An 18,913-nucleotide genomic window follows, 5' to 3' on the forward strand; every position below is an offset into this window, starting at 1 on the left:
ATAAAGAGTTTCAGTTTACTATTTGATCTTCTATATTTATTATATATATAATATATAAAATATATAATAAAATCAAAAAATAAACAAAAAAATTTTGGTTTATTGGGGCGATGGAGATTCGTAATTTTTCCCATCCCGAAAATCATAAAACAAAGATATGAAAAAGAAAAGGACCCACTTATAGAAGACTCAAGAAGTAAAGAGTCACAAATGGATCGAAATCCAACCGTTCGGTTTGTTAATTTCTTCAACCCAAATAACATTTATTAAAAATTGAATCCAACCCAACTCGACCATTAAACATTTAAGTTGAGTTGGTTCGGGTTAATCGATTTATTTATTTAAATTTATGTTCTAAAAAGAAGTAAGATGTAAATACGAAAAAAATTGATTCAATTATTTTCATATATTGAATTAAGATATAATATAATTTCAATTTATATAATAATTTTTTTATTTCCAAAGTAGTAAACTATTTTTAGGAGTTATTAAAGAATAAAGTATTAAAAAAAAATAAATCTTAAATAAATATATTATATATAATTGTATCACAAGTTATATATATTAAAGTTAACAATAAGTCGATGTTGGTTTGAGCTATTTTAAGTGAACCCATGAACCAACTAAACCCACAAAATTTTTATTTATTTGGACTTGAGTTGATAACTCAATCCAAATCATATCGATTGGGTTGGGTTGATAGATTTCTTCGGGTGTCGAATTTTTTGAACACTCTTAATAACAAATCCCTAAGCCATATTTACTTAATATTGAAATATAGAATGTGGAAAAAAACAAACTGATTAACTTTATAAGTATTTATAGATATTTTTTTTACACTTATAAACATTTATATAAATACTTAGAAAATTAATCCAACTGATTGAGAAGTAGAAGATAACTTAAATGTTGTGGCTGGCTTTCCCTAAAAAAAATAGACGTGTAAAATTGCATGCGTACAAACGAGGCATCAAAAGTTGAGTTTATAACAGTTGTAGAAAATCAGTGCAATTAAAATAGCACGTGGAAATTTGTATAAACAGTAACACGACAGATCCCAATGAAATATCTCTTCCTCTGTCTATATGCTTTTGTGTTCCCTCGCAAAGCCTCACACGTATTCTTTTTAAGTTTTGAGCTATCAGACACAAATACATCCCATCTTGAGCACTCTTTTTACAACTGTTTGGTTTCCCTTTTGAAATGGAAAATCTTGATTATTCGCCTTCCTTGTCTTATGTACTTTAGTCATCGAATTTAATTTTTAAGAATATTTAGATTTGGTTTATTATAAGTTTTCAAAATATATATTTTTAATCCTCGAATTTTTAGAAAAAATCATTTTTACCTAAAAAAAAATCCTCTTTATGCCCTATATTTCAAAAATGTCTTTGAAAGATTTTTAGTATTATTTTTTGATAAATTTATTTTTTGCCGATTTATGGTTATTTAAAATATATCTCATAATATTTTGTTAGGTATTTAAAAATATTCTAACCAATATATGAAATATCACAGTATATAAATTCATTATTTGACATAAAATCACCATATAATGCATTTATTATGAAGAGAAAATGCATTTATTATGATTTTTTCCCATTGTAGAGATAAAATGCATTTAATATATATATTGCATTTTCATTTGGAGAGAAAAAATGACATTTAATATGATTTTATTTTCGATTTCGTTTTCCATGTTGTTTTTGGTTATTATGTGAAATGTTCCATTGTTTGTTCACTTTGTTTATTTGAAAACATTCTAAAAATATGTATGAAATATATCGGATAAATATATTTTATATCGATTCAAATATTCATTGTTATTTTTAAATATATCTTAGACCATATGATATCTACTCAAATATTCATCGTTATTTTTAAATATACCTTAGAACATAAATTTTAGAACATATATACAAGCGTGTATATATCATATATCATAAATTCAAAGTAGTTAAAAATCAACAAAAAAAAAAATCTACCATAATATATAAATCACAAATGGACCTAATGTTCAATATAGAATATATATATAAGCGTATATATCACAAAACAAGAAATCTAAATACAAAAATCATCATTGTTAATATAAAATAAATGATTATATATATCACAGTACATATATCATCATCGTTTATATTAAACCCTCATCATCAACAAATCTTCTTACCTAGCTCCGTCGACTGAATCTACCCGAGTCCGCACGCGAATCTGCTCACGCCCGGTGCCAGAAGCTTTGCCACGTCGTTTCACGTCGTCTATTTGCTCGAGCCTGCACTGTCGTCGATTGGATCTGCCCTAGTCTGCGTTGGATTTGCTTGCTCCTAGCGCTGAAAGCTTCGCCTCGCACCACGACATCCATCTAAAATCACGATGTCGTCTGCTTGAGCCCGGCTGAAATTGCTCGTGCCCGCGCCAGAGATTCTCTCTCCTCACGTCGTCATCTACCGCTTGCAACTCACACCGTCGAAGGAGAAAAGAGAGAGAGGGAGAAGGAAAAAAGAGAGGGAGGAAGAAGAAATGGGTGTGAATTACGGAGGAGAGAATATACGCATGGAAGAGAAAAAAATAAATAAATAATATATATACACGATGGCTAAATTGTAAATAGCCACTGATATTAGTAAAAAATAGGGGAGGCCAATAGGTATTTTTTTGTAAAAAAAAATGAAATATTTAAGACATTAACCTAATATACGTTTGTTCTTAAAACCGTTTATGTAGAAATTGCTTAGAAAAAAGTTTAAAAAGTCCTTTGAATAATTTATTGTTATTTTAAATAGACATGTGGCATTTTAAATTAGAAAACTAATTTTTTAAAATTTTCTCTCATCTTTAAAATTATTATTTTTTAAAATATATATTTAAATATCATATAATTATTTAAAATAATTAGAAAAAATACTTCAAAACCTTTTAAACTCAAGGACTAAAAAGTTACATTTTGAAAAAATATGGACCAAATGTATATATTCTTAAAAACTCGAGAACTAAAAATGTATATTTTGAAATCTCATAGACCAAATGTACCTTTCTTAAAAATTTGAAATATTTTTAAAACTTGAGACCAAACACATATATCATTCAAAACTTGTAAAAAAGCAAGGGTCTATTTGGTTGGTAATTTATGTTTTCAAATTCGCCGAGTTTGCTGACTCAGTTTTTGAAATATGTTTTTGGATTATGTGATCAAAATCATGCCAATTCTGAAAAACAACAATTTTATGTTTCGAGTGTATATATCCAAATTTTGAACTTAAAAATTTTAAATGCAGAATCATATTAAAGGAAGATAAGAGCATCTAGAAATATAGTATTTCATTCATATTTTTAACTAAAATATGTATTATATAATTTATTATAAATTATATAATTTAAAAAAAAAATAAAGACTATTTTTAAATGTAAGAAAATGAACCAAAATATTTACAAATATAAAGAAATTTTACCATTTATCTCTGATAAACTGCGATAGACTACTATCTATGTCTATATGTGTCATAAGAGACACAGATAGTAGTATATCACAATCTATCATAGATCGAGTGATATTTTGCTATTATTTATAATTATTTTCAACAGTTTTGTCTTCTAAAATAATTTTTCTAAAAAAAATAAGTTGATAAAATAATTAATAATAATTTATGGCGGATCTAATATTTAGTATGTATACTTAGATTTATAGTTTAGAAATATAGTATCTAACATATTTAAAATAATGGTTTAAATTATAATTTAATTTTAAAATATGCTGCCATGGAGAGAGAAGATAAAATAGGATTCCATTAGGATTAAATTTGTTATTAACACTGTCGAATTTTCTAAAATTTAAAAAAATATATAAAAGGGAGAGCATGAGGGTGAGTTGTATTTAGTATCAGAAATAGAAATGGGGAAACGAAATAGGAAATTGGCACTGGGGGAGCGCATTACACATGCTAAACCTCCCTTCACCATCGCTCAAATCCAGAAATCCATTCCAAAACATTGCTTCCAACGTTCCCTTTACCGTTCCTTCTCCTACCTTATCTTCGACACCATCCTCCTCTCCACATTTTTTTACATAGCCACCGCCTGCTTCCCCCTCCTTCCCCACCCACTTCTCCACTTCCTAGCTTGGCCTCTTTATTGCCTTTCTCAAGGCGTCATCTTCACCGCCCTCTGGGTCATCGCCCACGAATGCGGCCACCACGCCTTCAGCAACTACCAACTCCTCGACGACCTCCTCGGCTTCCTCCTCCACTCATCCCTTACTTCTCTTTCAAAATCAGCCACCGCCGCCACCACGCCAACAACGCATCCCTCGACCGCGACGAGGTCTTCGTCCCCAAGCCCAAGTCCAAAATCTCTTACTATTTCCACCACTTAACCAACCCACCGGCTAGGCTCCTCATCATTTTCATGACCCTCACGCTCGGTTGGCCATTGTACTTAGCCTTCAACAGGTCAGGCCGAGCCTACGACAGATTCACCAGCCATTACGATCCAAACAGCCCCATATTCAGCGAAAAGGAACGGCTTCAAGTTCAAATATCCATTGCGGGAGTTGTGACCATTTTGTACTTGCTCTACAAATTGGCAATTGTAAAAGGAATCACGTGGGTCGTTCGCATGTACTTACTGCCTTTAACGGTTATGAATGCGTTTGTGGTGTTGATTTCGTCGTTGCAACACACGCATCCTTCATTGCCGTATTATGATTCTAGTGAATGGGATTGGTTGAGAGGGAATTTGGTGACGGTTGATAGAGATTATGGGATGATTTTGAATAAAATGCTACATAATATAACCGACACACATGTCATTCATCATTTGTTTCCTACGATGCCCCATTATAACGCCGTGGAGGCGACGATGGCGGTGAAGCAAGTGTTGGGAGAATATTACCAGTTTGATGAGACGCCTATTTTGAAGGCCACGTGGAGGGAGTTTAGAGAGTGCATTTATGTAGAGGCAGATGATAAGGGTTCTAGCAGTAAAGGAGTTTTCTGGTTCCGTAACAAGCTTTGAATAATACTCATAGTTGGGTTGTTACTATTGCATTATTGTTGCTAACACACTCTTGGTTGCGTCAAGCTAGCCTAATAACTCATCAAAAATATTTTAATTGCATCCTAAGTTACACCTATTAGTTAGGTGCATTCTATTCAATTATCTCATTATCAATTTTTTCCAGCAACAAACTATTCTTACTCTTCTTTTAAAAAAATAAGATGCACAAAATAAATACATTTTGAGATCCATCCAAATATTAGCGAGTAAAAAGTGGTTTTGAAAGTATGTGAATGACTTATATTTTTAGAATAATTTTTCATATATTATTTTTATGGGATACCAAGATTGATTATTCACGTTGCCATAGATATTATCTAATTACTTTAAAAATATAAACTATACGTTATCACCAAGTTTCTACCTCCTTAACTTATCAAAATGTGAGCTTAGTTCAATGATAATTGATATGACCTTCTCTTCCTGAAAATTGAAAGTTCAACCTCTATACTCATAAGGGATAGTTGCAAATATAGACATTAGATCAAAAGTATTAGCAGGTATAACCAAATGTAAAAAAAAAATTGCAAATATGACCAAATTTAAATAGTCTATCAGTAATAGACTATATTATTGGTAGGTAGTAGTCTATCAGTGATAGGCCATATCACTGGTAAGAGTTTATCAATGATAGAAATCTATAGATGATAGACTTGGGAGTCTATCAACGATACAAGTCTATCAGCCTTGTCTACATTTGCAATTTTTTTAAAATGATGTTATATACTTAGTTATTATTCCTAAAAATGTGTTATCAATTGCAATTACCCAATAAAATAACTCGTTAAGGGTTCTTAAACTATCATGTTGAACTTTCAAAAAATATATAAAAAAGTCCAAAGATGAAATTCTTAATGATAGTTGGTTGTATCCACTGATATTCGCAATAATAGGTTGTTCCACGATTTTATATGTTTCACATCTACTTACTTATTTTTGATGGACATTTAAACCTTTATTGTAATAACTACATTGGAAAAACAAATAACTCCCTTTATTAAATATCATTATGGGTAAAGAATAACAATTCTTTACTTTAAAAATATATATATACCAACTCATTTAAAAATGTAACATCAATCTAAATTATTATTTCAATAGGTCAATTAATTTTAGGAACTATTTAGAACAATTTTTCAAATATTAAGTTGTTGTTTTAAAATTTAGGAACCAAATAGATCTCAAATTTAAAGACCAATAGTATAATTTATCTTAAAATTAAATAGTGAAGAGGTAATCTTTTATTTTGAAAAATATAAATATAGTTTTGTTATAAAAAATTTAAAAATATTTTTTAACAGATAACCCTTACGACGTTAACTTCTATCAAATAATTAATAATAAAAAAAAATTGAGGGACTGAAATAGGAAAATTGACCTAATTACGACCTACTAGATAACAATGTAGTTTTGACATAAAATTATGATTGGGCCTGGGCTTATATTGTGGTAGGTGGAACTGGCCCAACGATGATAGTGAGAAATGAAAATATAGTGCAAGATGACGGGAGATTTGTAATTTTGACACAAAAAAAAAAAAAAAAAAAAAAAAATCCCATTCCGATTAGGAAAGGTATGACACGTGCCATGACGAAATTCCATCTGATGACTAAATCATGCACCGTCTATCTGTGTGTCCTCTCTACTATAAAGAGTTCAAAGGGGGCTCTTCACCGACTCAAATCAGCTTTCTCAAGAAATCCAAATTCCCTAAAGACTGGAGAAAAATTGTGCGTGAAGCGAAATACTTCTCTGGAAAAATCTTTAATGATACATAAGGAATTTTCTAGACTTGGTTAATTGATTGCGAATATTTTGATTGTTGTTTCAGTTTTTCGATTAGGGCATTCTAATTTTCGATCTGGTTGATGATTTTCTTTTTCTGAAAAGCGCGAGAGATTTTATCGATCCATCTTTAATTTCTTAGGGTTTCATTCTTCTACAAAGCTTTCGATTCCATTTAATTCTATCACGAACGATCAGAATCCGATGATAAATCAGGCTCAAATGATTAGTTTGAGCCATCCGCAGATGGCAAACCAGCCTCATGTAATCAATCAGTCTCAAGTTATGAACCAGCAACAGGTGATTAATCAACCTCAATTTCTGAACCATTCTCAGATGATGTCTCAGTCGCAGCCAAATCTTTTGCCGCAGCCTCAGGCCATGTTGCAGTCCCAGACGATCATCGGTCAGACTCAGCCGCCGATGATGAGTAACAACTATAAGGTATGGTCACACCCGCAGGCTCCTTTAAATCCTAACAAGAAGCTTCGGAACTTCTCGAAGCCTAACTATGGAAATATGAAGCAGTCGAGGTCGGGGAGAGGCAATTGGAAGGGAAAAGGGGTTAATGACACAAGGATAAACGATAGGAGAACGGTAAAACCCTTACCTGGTTCCGTAACTGCTCCAAATAATGCTGGATGGTATCGACCTCCAAATCTTCATGAGTTGCAGTCTCAAAATCGTAATAAAGCTCGAAAGTTCTATTCAAAAAAGAAGTTCAATAATAGGTTTGCACCTTATGCGCCTCGGAATACCTCGTCTTTTATAATTCGTGCAAAGAAGTCTGGTGGGATCGCTTCACTTGTGTCTCCTTGCCCTGTAACACCAGCCGTGCTGCCTACTCCAATGTTCTCCCCTTCAAGAGAGGCGTTGGGTGATATGGCGAGAGAAGAATGGGGTGTTGATGGTTATGGATCAATGAAAGGGTTGATAAGGCTTCGAGGGACTGAGAATAAGGCGGAAGTGCAGGAGGAAGAAGAAGAGGAAGGTAGTGGTGGGTCGAGTGATAGTGATGATGAGGAACATCTGGAGGTAGAACGCAGATTGGACCATGACTTGAGCCGATTTGAAATGATATACCAGAACTATGGAGTAGAGTATAATAACTGTTTGGAAAATAGGGTCGATGATCAGGATAGCCATATAGCTCAGTTGGAGGAGGAGAACTTGACTCTGAAGGAGAGACTTTTTCTTATGGAGACAGAGCTTGTTGAGTTGAGGAGGAAGTTGCAACTTCACGAGGGCAAAAACCCAGTTATTCAGGATGTGATGGAGGAGGGAGTGGAGAATGTATCTGAGAATGAAAGTGATGGAGGGTTGGAGATGTATGGAGCATGTATCTGAGATTAGACCAAACCAAGATGTTGATTTCAAGGAGGACGATGAAGAAGTCTTAGAGATTGAGGGGACGTGATTAAACAGGAATGCATACACTACTACAGTAATTTTGGGTATAGATGACATTTAACTTTAAGAAATGGGAAGAAAATATACAGTGAAGTACCAACAAACTGTCATAAAAGCGAGGGGCGGGGCTGGGATGACGATTATAACTGCAATCTATTTTTTTTAACTGAAATTAATTTCTTACATCAAATTGGGAACTTGCACTGACCCTCATTTTCATCCCAAAACCAGGTGTGCTACCTTTCTTTTCCTTGAAATCCCTATCACTTTACCTTCTCACCCACCTTGGAATAGCCTTTGCTTACCAAGAAAGAAGATAACGATCCTGACGTTCAAAGCCGCCGCCATTGAAGTGCCCTGCCTTCTAGGCATTGAGATTGAAGTTGCGGCCATTGAAACAACTTCCCGTTGTATTCAGGTTCAATTCGAAACTCCTGTTGAAATTTGTCTTGACAAAGTAGAATATACCATGCGAGATTCAATTGCTGCAGAAGAAAGTCTTCTATTTGTTAAATGCTTCAAGTTTCCAAAATTCATTTTTTTCTTTTGAAAGATTTTTCGATTCGAGTAAAAGATATACATTCCTTATGAAGAAAAGATTAATCAAAACAATGTGGGCCTTTAAGGATGTCGATCTTCGTAGTTTGGTCTCTACTAATTGTGTAATTTGCCGGTGACTCCAATCCTGGGTGCATGGATATTTTTGGGAGGGAAGAAGATGATAGTTTTGAGGAAAGAGAGGACACCATGTAAGCTGTTACTAATTCATGTGTTACTTAGGTGGTACCTACTCTTTAGATGCAATATGGCGTTTTTTCACATCAACACAGCTGCTCTCTCAAACTTGTATTATATTATCGTATTGTGTTCCTTTTATAACATTGTCCATTTATATCTTTATTACCATTAGTTGTAATTGCCTTGTGTGGCTACTTAACTGCTATCTATATAAGCACATAGTGTTTAAAATTTGATCAGTTAAGGCAGATATTTTCCTCTAATGGTCAAGCTGATGAGCAAATTCGCTTTAGTTGTAATGAATTGTATAATTAAAGTTTTTTATTTTGGTGTTTTCGCTGTAACATTTGTAACATGTCTTTGGTTAGTAGAAACGGCTCCAGGACTGCACAGTAGATGTAGAAATACTAATTTACAAATACATACATTCTTTTACTTGAATCTTCTTGATTTTCCCTTCGTTGGTTCTACCATCGAAGATGGACTCGGTGTTTCTTTTCCAATTTTGCATTTTTGATCTCATTCCCCAGAAACGAAACCAAAGCCATTATTGTAAGATGACAGCAATGAACTCAAGTTGCCACGTTCTTTGTTTTTGTCGACTTTGACAAACCAATTTCCATTTTAGCGCAGTGTCTGCTCTGTCTGTTTGTAAGTTGAGCCCGATCTCATCCAGAACAATATACTTCATTTATTTCTGTAAAATTTCTATGGTGCAGGGGGTCCAATTGTGCAAGCGGTGAGAGAATGTGAAGGTGTGTGATGTGGCCGTGCCTAAGAGACAGGGAATGATATGAATCAACAGATTTCTCTGATTTTTTTCTCCCTCTTGGGCATGATGAATTAAGCCAAGGCAACATCAATTAGTGTTGTGATAGTGTTAGCACATTATGGCGATGTTGATGTTGTGAGAGCTATGGTCCAATTGTGAACACTAGTAGTTGTCTAACCCATCATTAAAATTCTTGTAATTTGGTTACTCATCATTTACTAAAGATGATTAAAGATTAAAAAAACGATGAATGTTTTCACTACGAGCAAGAAATAAGCTGATTTTGTTGCAACTGAGGATTTATTGAAAGCTCTGGCAAAACCACAATTTAAGCAATTGTTTTGACTTGTTAATAATTCCTTACGATTTTCCTTTTTTTAACTGAGAAATATACCTCTCATAACTCGTACGCACACAGTTTGTGTCGATTCTATTTTTTTGGTTCCTTGCCGGCTTGGCTTTGTCAATTTAACACTCTACTTTGGTATAGAGAAGTCTGACATTATTGAGGTAAGGTGTTTGATATTAGACCTAAACTCGTCATTGAATTCTATGTTCCATTGTTGTTATCCTTCCCTTCCTATAAATTATTTGCATTCCTTTTTTTGGAAAAAGAAGGTTGATCTTAATTCTATTCTTTTTTATCTTTAAAATTATCTTGCAATTTTGAAAGTTTTATACTTGTTTTGGTAATCATTTGATTTTTTATTTTTTATTTTTAAAAATTAAGTCTATAGACACTATTCTCATCTTTAAATTTCTTCTTTTGTTATCTAGCTTTTACTAATGGTTTAAAAAACCAAGTTATAATTTGAAAACTAAAAAAAAGTAGCTTTTACGAGCTTATGTAAATTATTGTAAGAAATAGAGAAAAAATAAGCTTAATTTTAAAAAACCAAAAATAAAAAACGAAATGGTTATCAAACGGAACTTTAGTTTTTTTTCATGGTTTCTTTTATAACAGTAAAGTCCCATTTTTTATTTGGTTTGAAATTAGGCGTTGCTTTTAAGGATAAAGTGAAATGATTCTTGATGAGGATACCTAAATTCTCTCTCCCTTTCTTACCATGAGTATATGAAGTAGCAGTAAAAGTTAAAATGTTCTTCTGCGTTGGAAGGAAAGAGCAAAAAATGCTAAACGTACCCATGAGAGTATGTGCAAGAGGATAAGGTAGTGAACTATTGCACTTCAATGACTCACAAACATAATGTCATTAAGTAGGAGCTCCAGACATACGATGAAGGTAAGATTACTAGAAGTCAAATTTATTCTAATGAACTTTTCTGCTTATTTAAATCAAATTTTGTGCCGTTCAATTTGTTTATTTTTTGGTTGAAGATTTGAGTCTTCAAGACTCAATTTCATCTATAGTCGGAATTTTAGTAGTGTTCCTCCATTATGATTCATGCATTCCTGAAAGTATAGGCATTAGTTACGAATGGAAGTTATAATTTAGCATACTTTCAGGTATATGTTTCATATTTGTCGCAGTTAATGTGTGTTCTTCCACATCATTTATAAATGTACATGAACTTTTCATATGACATGTTCTTCCCAACAAAGCTCCTCAAATATTGTTTGTAATGTCTGTTATTTGCATTTACGGATAGCATGTGTTGTTGTCTTAGGTTCATTGGTGACATTGGGCATTCTTCTATAAAGATTTATTTTGTCTGGTAGAATACTATTTGCCACTTTCCATGCTAAAATCTTTGTTTTTTCAGGAATTTAATTGCTCCAGATGTCTTTCCAATTTGAAAATTTTGAAGAAACAACGGTTGTTTAAACATAGTTTTTCTTTATGTGCATATGCATACCGTATGCACTCTTAATTAAGACTTCTCCCTTATATTTGGGGTTCAAATCAATGTATCAATGCATCAATGCTCAATTATGTGATGGATTGTGCCTAAACTTTAAATAGCCCTGTCAATTAGAAGGGATGTCTCTCTCATGCCAGCAAATGATTAGTTTTATTAGCTGCTTTATTCTTTGGGTAATTTATGTTTGACATTCTATTAGTGAGGTATATAAATGCTTTATTCGAAGTTTGAAACATGTACTATAAATGCTCCTAACCGAATCTGTTATATCTTCTTTTATGTCTGATGTTGGAGACTAAATGACAGTGACGGATGAAATGGGGTAAGGAATCAGATGAACAGCTTTTGGAAGACAATGTTGCAAACATTGACGAAATGGAAGGAGGACTTGTTTTGGAGAAGGTAAATGAATGTGAGGATATGGATGAGAATTTGGGAAATATTTTGCACTCGGGTTCGGGGATTGGAATCGAGGCCACGGTCAATGATGCACAATAGAGTTGTGTACCTGTAATGATAGTTGTAGATGTAAAGGAAGGCTGTGAAGAATCAAAGGAGATTTCTGTATCAGGAATGGACTGTCTTGCATAAGTGATTTTGTGTAAATGTAAAGCTACTTCCTTGAAGAGGCGTTTTGTTATCTTCTGCAGCTTCTTGCTACATATTTCTGACTCAGATTTTCTTTAGCATCTTGTTCTAGTTGGAAAATTTCTTACATCCCCTTACTGAAGAAGGGCATGTTAATGTTAAACAGGAAATTGTTGATGTTTCTTAATCAAATCTGCTTCTTGTTTAGCTTAACTCTCAAGACTTAAGTTAAATTCTAGGTTCTATATGTGTCTTTTTTTCTTTTTTCTTTGGATGTAATATTCGATGTAGTTCAGTCTACGAAAGATGCTAGTTTGTGTTTTATAACCCTCTTTTATAAAACTTATGATTGTATTTTTCTCTCTATAATTATTTTTCTGCTTACGTTGATTTGTAAATGTAATTATTTAATGAAAAATTGTGCTCTCTTTTCCTTGCAAGCCACCCATTATTTCTCCAGTTTTCTACTTTACAGCCACCTAATGGTGCAAAGAGTGGACAATTACTGAGCGTGAGCCAAAAAAATGAACTGGAATACGATTTGCTATCATAAAACTCAAAGCTTGGTAGGAGATTCACAAATTGAAGATTATTTTTTCTTTCTAACGAATCGATAAAACTTGAGAGGGAGAGATTCTTTATTGAAAGGATTTTGGGGTGAGATTTTGACGTTCAAGATTTTTAGAACTTCCATTTGATGAATACATTGTAAAGACGTCGAGGCATCTCTTACTATACTATACACATGGATTTCTTACCTCGAGGGCCTCCTCTTTTAGATAAGTCTTCCTACACCTGCTTTGTTTCGCCGACCCGTAGATGAACAAATAAGATGTTATTGTATCCTCGTGTGATTCTTATTTTCCCATCGTTGTATCTGAAAATAATCTGGCAAATTAACAACTATGTAGTAGCCACTGAAAGAACAACCAGATATGGAGATATCTTACAGAAGTTGGAGCTTAAACCGGCTCTCCATTTCCAAAGGATATCCGAACGGGCCTCCAATAATTGCAGCATCATCCATGGTAACATCGTATATGTCATCTTCAGATTTCCTGCCACAAAGAAAACCCATGTCTGGCAAATCGAAGACCCAACAACATATGGGAACATATCATGTTATGCATTTGCCCTTCCAAACTTTTTCTGAGAGCTTTCCTACGTAATTAAATGAACTACATGATTGGGAAACTTACACCAAGGTACCAGTCATGGAAAATCTCAGTCCAAGCAACATATCCACTCGATACTTCATTTGTCCACTCTTGATAATCTGTCAGAGTGTTACAATTACTTTTATTTTATGGATGCATGATTATAATTAGTTTACTTTATAAATGAAGGTTAATGCAGCATCGAAGTTCATTCAATACAGCGGGTCACATATTTACTCTACCTGCATCCCCATGAGACCATTTGCAGCATTCTCTATCCAACTATCTGTTTCCATCTGCAATTTACAGTAACTGATAAGTAGCTCCTTATGGAATAGGAACAATGTTCCCCTTGGCTCTTCCTAGTCCCAAAAAGAAGAAATAGAAAAAAAGCAGAACAAGAAGAAGAAGCCCTCTTTCTTTCCCAATGGAGAATGAAGGCCAAGACCGAACTTGGTTAGAGGGCCGGTGTGATTTCAGTCAAACATCATTTATGGGTACGAGTTAGCTATTAAGAACTTAACTTAGCTAAAGGACAGGTATCGTCCACTGCAACAAATGTCAATAGTCAGGTGAAATCGAATAAGAGATTGCTTTTTGAGAGGGATGTGTAGCCAAATGGGTTCCAAAATAATCACAATTTCCTGTATAACCTGCCGATACTCATCTAAAGTATGTTTAAGTAGAACTATTACTCCTCGAAATCTCATGTCAAACAGCCCTAATGGATAATGTCCTATACTTTATTCAAATACTTGTTCAGCCTGTCCATATTTTACCACCTTTTTCTTTCACTGATAATTTTGTAACCTATTTTATTTTGTTCAGCATAGGAAGTATGAATGCAATGACTACCTGTGAACTCCATAACATATTCCATTCTCCCTCGAGAAGCTCCTCCTCAAATTTATTTTCATTCCGATTTTCAGAGATGAGCTTATCAATTGCCTGTAGTAGTTCAAGTTCTCAAGAAATCAGCCGTAGGAGAATATAATGAGGTTGAAATTTTCTCTGTGATTTAGTGTATGTGGAAAATAGGCTTACCTCTTCAACTCCTTTACCTGTAGAAATTGCTAGCAGCAAGTTTTGTCTTGCTTCTGTTTGCTTTTGCAACACAAACGTGGTGCCCTACACTATTACAATGGTTCTGAATGTCCTTAGCAGTTGCCAAATCAACTCAAGAAGTTTCAAGTATGTAAGACATGTTTGAGTAACCGAGGAAAGTGAACTAATTTACCTTGTTTCCTCTTGAGATTCGGAGATTTCCAGAGGGAGATAAATATGTGGTGTCCAACCAGCCCTTTGCTTCATCTCCAAGAAGTCTGAATGGTACAGGATATGGAACCTTAAAAGGCAAGAACTTGAAAGAAAATGCTGCTCTGTCAAATTGGAAAAGTATGCGTTTGCCATCTTTGATTGATGCAGCCGCCTATAAGGGAAGGATAACATTAAAAAACAAGGGAGATTGCTGACCGGTTGTAAAAAGATATACAAACATACCTCTACTTTCAGCTCTCCAATTGCATCAGAGAATTTAACAATGTTGGAGACCCGTGGGTCGTTTGTCCGTAGGAATATCTCTTGAAACACGCTGAAGAAATCAACTCCAACAAATGTTCTCTGAGGGGGAAGAGTTACAAGATTTTACCATTTCTTTTCCATATCATTGCTTCAGAGTATTATATATCAAACACATTATATTTTTGTTCTGTGCAATCTTATCAGAATTTGCACTTAATTTCTAAGGATGAGTCACTGAGATAAAGCAACAAAACGTTTTCAAAATCCTTTGTTAAAAAAAACCTACAACACTATGTTACTCCTTTCTAGATTTATCTTAAAAACTTGTAAATCAATATATTAAAAGACATTGTTTCTCGGACTTCGAAGAAGTCTAGAATTCCTCGAGATAAAGATGGACCTCAAAAGAAACATCTCAGATGTTTATATTCATGAAGGATCTAAAAAATTTTCTTTCCTTGGGCCAAGTATCTCTTGCTAATAGATAGGGAATGTGTCCCACATATGAGGAAAGTGAGCAAATCTAGAAAAAAGTGAGTGAGTGGAGATAAGACAGAGTCTTCTTTTAAAAGTATCCATTTTTGTTCTCTCTCAATAGAAGTTTCTTTCTTCCAAGTCCTTGTTTCTGTCCTGCGCTAATTTCTTCCGCAATGAGATAATCACGATCCTTTTTGTTGTCTATGGCCTAGGAGATCAGTACTTACATGAAATAGTCATTTGTTATTTTAATTGATTTGTTTTCAGCTGACTTTTCACTTAATTTTAATCAAAATACAAGAAAGAAATTTGGAATCTAACTTCTGAACTATGATTTAATTATAGTTTAGGTACAGGATCATAATATGAGAAAAGGGACTTGCTATTGCTGGAGCACGTTATGTCAAGAATTGAAATTGAACCTGTATTATGGACGCTGTTCCAGGTCTAGTTGTGAACACCAACTGCCAACGTCCTTCAATTAAGCTAGAGTCCGTCTGCAGGCAATGAAAGAGAAGTGAGGATTAGCAAAGACAACTAAAAATGTAAAATAGACGCCAGTTATCTCGATTAATTTTCATTCATGTTGAAGATATTATACTTGGGATGAAATTCTAAATCTCTATATAGTGGACAGAAATAAATCAAGAACGTCTCCGGATTACCATTGACTGGAAAAAAAGGATTTTGAAGCATATCAATTTCTTAAGAAAACTGTACTGACAAACTAATGAACTTGTAAAACTAAACCAATGAAAGAAGTAACCAGAGAGTAATTAAGAACGACTGGAATTATGGGGATTCAATTAATTAAGAACTTATCTATCACCGTTTCAAGATTTCAGTGGACAGTACTGTTAATTGTGCAATTGATAAACAGAGTGTTAAAAATTGATAGGGAAAGCGAACCGGATTACCGGATCTCGCACGCCTTCCAAACCTTCCAGAACACTGACAGCCCGTTCGACATTCTGAAGAAATCAATAGACTAAAAGAAGTTCAAATTCTGAATCTGGACAGAAGTGAACGCAGAACAAAAGAATGAAGAGAGGGGCCAAAAAAAGAAAAATTACGCTGAGCTGCTGAGAAGAAACAGAACGGCCTCGACCTTGGACACCAATAAGAGCCTGAATGAGCGAGTTTTCGGGTTCGGAAAAGGAGACGACTTCTTTCTGCTGCTCATCGACAAGAGAAGATCGACAACGGAGACGAATGTGTGTGTGATGGCGATGGAACCGTTTGATCGGAGGGAGAGATGGAGTTAGTGGAGTGAAGAATGAGAGGTGAAGATATGTCGGGGTTATGGCATTAGGTTTAAGAGTCATGATTGGGGAAAGGCAAAAACAGAGCAAGCTGTGGTGAGCTACGCCCCTGATTTTTGGTTATCTTTGGAGAAGTAGTAGTAGCTGTGGCCTGTGTGGTAGTGGTGGCAGTGTAATCGACTGTTTATTGATTTGCATTTGTGATTAAGCTGAGCTGTTTCAATTGTGTTCCGACACGTTGAGCAATAGGCTAGAGTGAGAATTGGCTATCTTTTGTTTTTACGGTAATTGTTTAAAGAGATATTTTGATTTTAAATTCCTTTTCAAAATTATTTTCTTAAAACATTTAAACTTTTTTATATTTTTGTATATAAGATTTAATAGATTTTACGAACTAAAGTACCTTTGCCTGTAGTGGGTGATTGGAGAGAATATGGATTTGAAACCACTTTCTTTTAATATTTGAGAGAGAAAATGTATTTATTAGTTGAGATTTATTTTTCATTTTCAATTGGAGAGAGTATATATATTTAATCAAGTTTTATTTTTCATTTAATGCATTTCACGTTTCAAACAACTAGTTTTATTCACCAAAAAATCATGGTTATTTTTAAATGTACATCAAAACATTGTATTAGATGATTGTTAATGTTCTAACCAACATATGGAATACAACTGCTTTCTCAACAACTTATTGGTTTTTCTAGCAGTTTCATGATTATTTTTAAATATACATTGGCAATGAAAATATTTTATGTTTTTTTAATGTCTTTTTTTACCTATTATTAGCATAAACGTAACTTTATATATATTGAATGTAATATCTACCCTAGGTATTTTGATTGTCTATTGTATTTTATTGTTTATTTTGCGTATGCTTATATTTCGTATAAACATGCACAAAATAAACATATGTACCAATATATTTCCTATAAACCTTTTAAACATACCTTTGTATATGATACAATTCCCTCTTCTATATCTCAATATATATATAAACTTTTTACTTCCAATATGTTTCATATAAACCTTATACAACAGTAGAAAACTCAATACATTCATTAAGATATATATACTTGATAAACCTCCAAACAGTATCATATGACATGGTATATACCATAAAATATTATAGTATATATAAGTTAACTTTATTCATTGATTTTATGTACCAAAATATATATATAAATCCCTCTTCGATATTACAATATATTTCATATAAATCTTTTTAAAGTAGTGAGAAACCCAACACATTCATTAAGATATAGATACATGATAAATTCCCAAACATATCATATGACAGAGTATGTAGCATGCAACCTAAAGCCTCGGTCCCAAACCATGAATATATATTACAGTATATATGATAAAAATAGTACAGTGTTTCAACTGTATGTACACATTCTAATTTTTAGAAAAGAAAAAGAAAAAGAAAAAGAAAAAGAAATCTTAACCGTATGTCCGAAATAGCATAAATCGCAAAAACCAGAATTAAATTCTGTCTTAACCGTATGTCTGAAATAGCATCCATAAAAGCTTCAGACGGTTAAGATTTGTCTAAGTCCTTTCAAGGAATGAATTCTGTCTTGTGTAACTAAGTTTCCAGCTCTCCAATCAGACGAATCCTCAAAATGGTAGGCTTGTTGAGTTGGAAATCTGGCCAACTAAAGCTCTTATGGATGAAATTTGATCTAGGGTCATCAAGGACTTCTAAGTTGTATCGAATTACTTTTTGAAAGTTGTTGGAATTCCATTACGGTGTAAGTGATCTTACGGTTGGAATGTCTTAAGGACAAGATTGGATGTTTACTCTATATTTTATGTGAACGCTGGAGTTAGTCATGAACCATGAAAGTCATGTATTTTAAATGTCATGAATTTGTATGCATTGATTTATGAGCATCGTGAATGAATTTTCTTTTCCCATAAATGATTAAGCCCTAAATTGTAAATGATATAGTTTGTTATACACTAAAATTATTTTTATTAATATTAAATTATTATAAAGGAGGATTATAAAATATTATGAACTAGTAATTTATAATAATGATTGCCAAGGTGGGTCGTCTGGATGATCGTCATCAGAGTTCATGGTGGTGGTTAGAGTTGGCCATCGATGGTAGTGGTTAAAGGTGGTAATGGCTGGAATGGGAGGCCACCAGTGTCACTAGTGGTTATGGTTGGAGGGGGTCGAAGTTGAGCGATAGCGATGGTTGGAGGTGGTGGCCAGCGATGGAAAAAATAAGAAGAAAGATAAAGCACTCATACAAATCAAAGGACCGCCCTCATAGGCAGGAGTTCCCAACTCACTTAAGATTAATGTCATG

The 18,913-nt window shown here is 33.6% G+C and overlaps 2 protein-coding genes and 1 pseudogene across 3 annotated transcripts; 2 read left to right on the forward strand and 1 right to left on the reverse strand.

The window, feature by feature from the left end:
* Positions 1 to 3,907: 3,907 nt before the first annotated feature.
* Positions 3,908 to 5,013, forward strand: LOC120088910 (bifunctional fatty acid conjugase/Delta(12)-oleate desaturase-like). Its single transcript, XM_039046347.2, has one exon. It carries the CDS (start codon positions 4,183 to 4,185, stop codon positions 5,011 to 5,013), a length of 831 nt encoding a protein of 276 aa, XP_038902275.2. The 5' UTR covers positions 3,908 to 4,182.
* Positions 5,014 to 6,740: 1,727 nt separating this feature from the next.
* Positions 6,741 to 12,224, forward strand: LOC120088333 (uncharacterized; annotated as a pseudogene). The gene is made up of 4 exons (XR_016524118.1): positions 6,741 to 8,253; positions 8,482 to 8,772; positions 11,784 to 11,787; positions 11,894 to 12,224. The product of XR_016524118.1 is annotated as an uncharacterized LOC120088333 (transcript).
* Positions 12,225 to 12,697: 473 nt separating this feature from the next.
* On the reverse strand, positions 12,698 to 16,841 carry LOC120089355 (Plastid-lipid associated protein PAP / fibrillin family protein). The gene is made up of 11 exons (XM_039046793.2): positions 16,401 to 16,841; positions 16,245 to 16,298; positions 15,750 to 15,824; positions 14,830 to 14,949; positions 14,567 to 14,758; positions 14,374 to 14,457; positions 14,185 to 14,277; positions 13,572 to 13,625; positions 13,372 to 13,448; positions 13,123 to 13,230; positions 12,698 to 13,049 (listed from the first exon to the last, which is right to left on the reverse strand). Exons 1-11 carry the CDS (start codon positions 16,650 to 16,652, stop codon positions 12,962 to 12,964), a joined length of 1,197 nt encoding a protein of 398 aa, XP_038902721.2. The 5' UTR covers positions 16,653 to 16,841; the 3' UTR covers positions 12,698 to 12,961.
* Positions 16,842 to 18,913: the final 2,072 nt, after the last annotated feature.

The sequence above is a fragment of the Benincasa hispida genome, chromosome 10 (genome assembly GCF_027475165.1).
Source record: "Benincasa hispida cultivar pf3 chromosome 10, pf3_genome.v1.1, whole genome shotgun sequence".
NCBI lineage: Eukaryota > Viridiplantae > Streptophyta > Magnoliopsida > Cucurbitales > Cucurbitaceae > Benincasa > Benincasa hispida.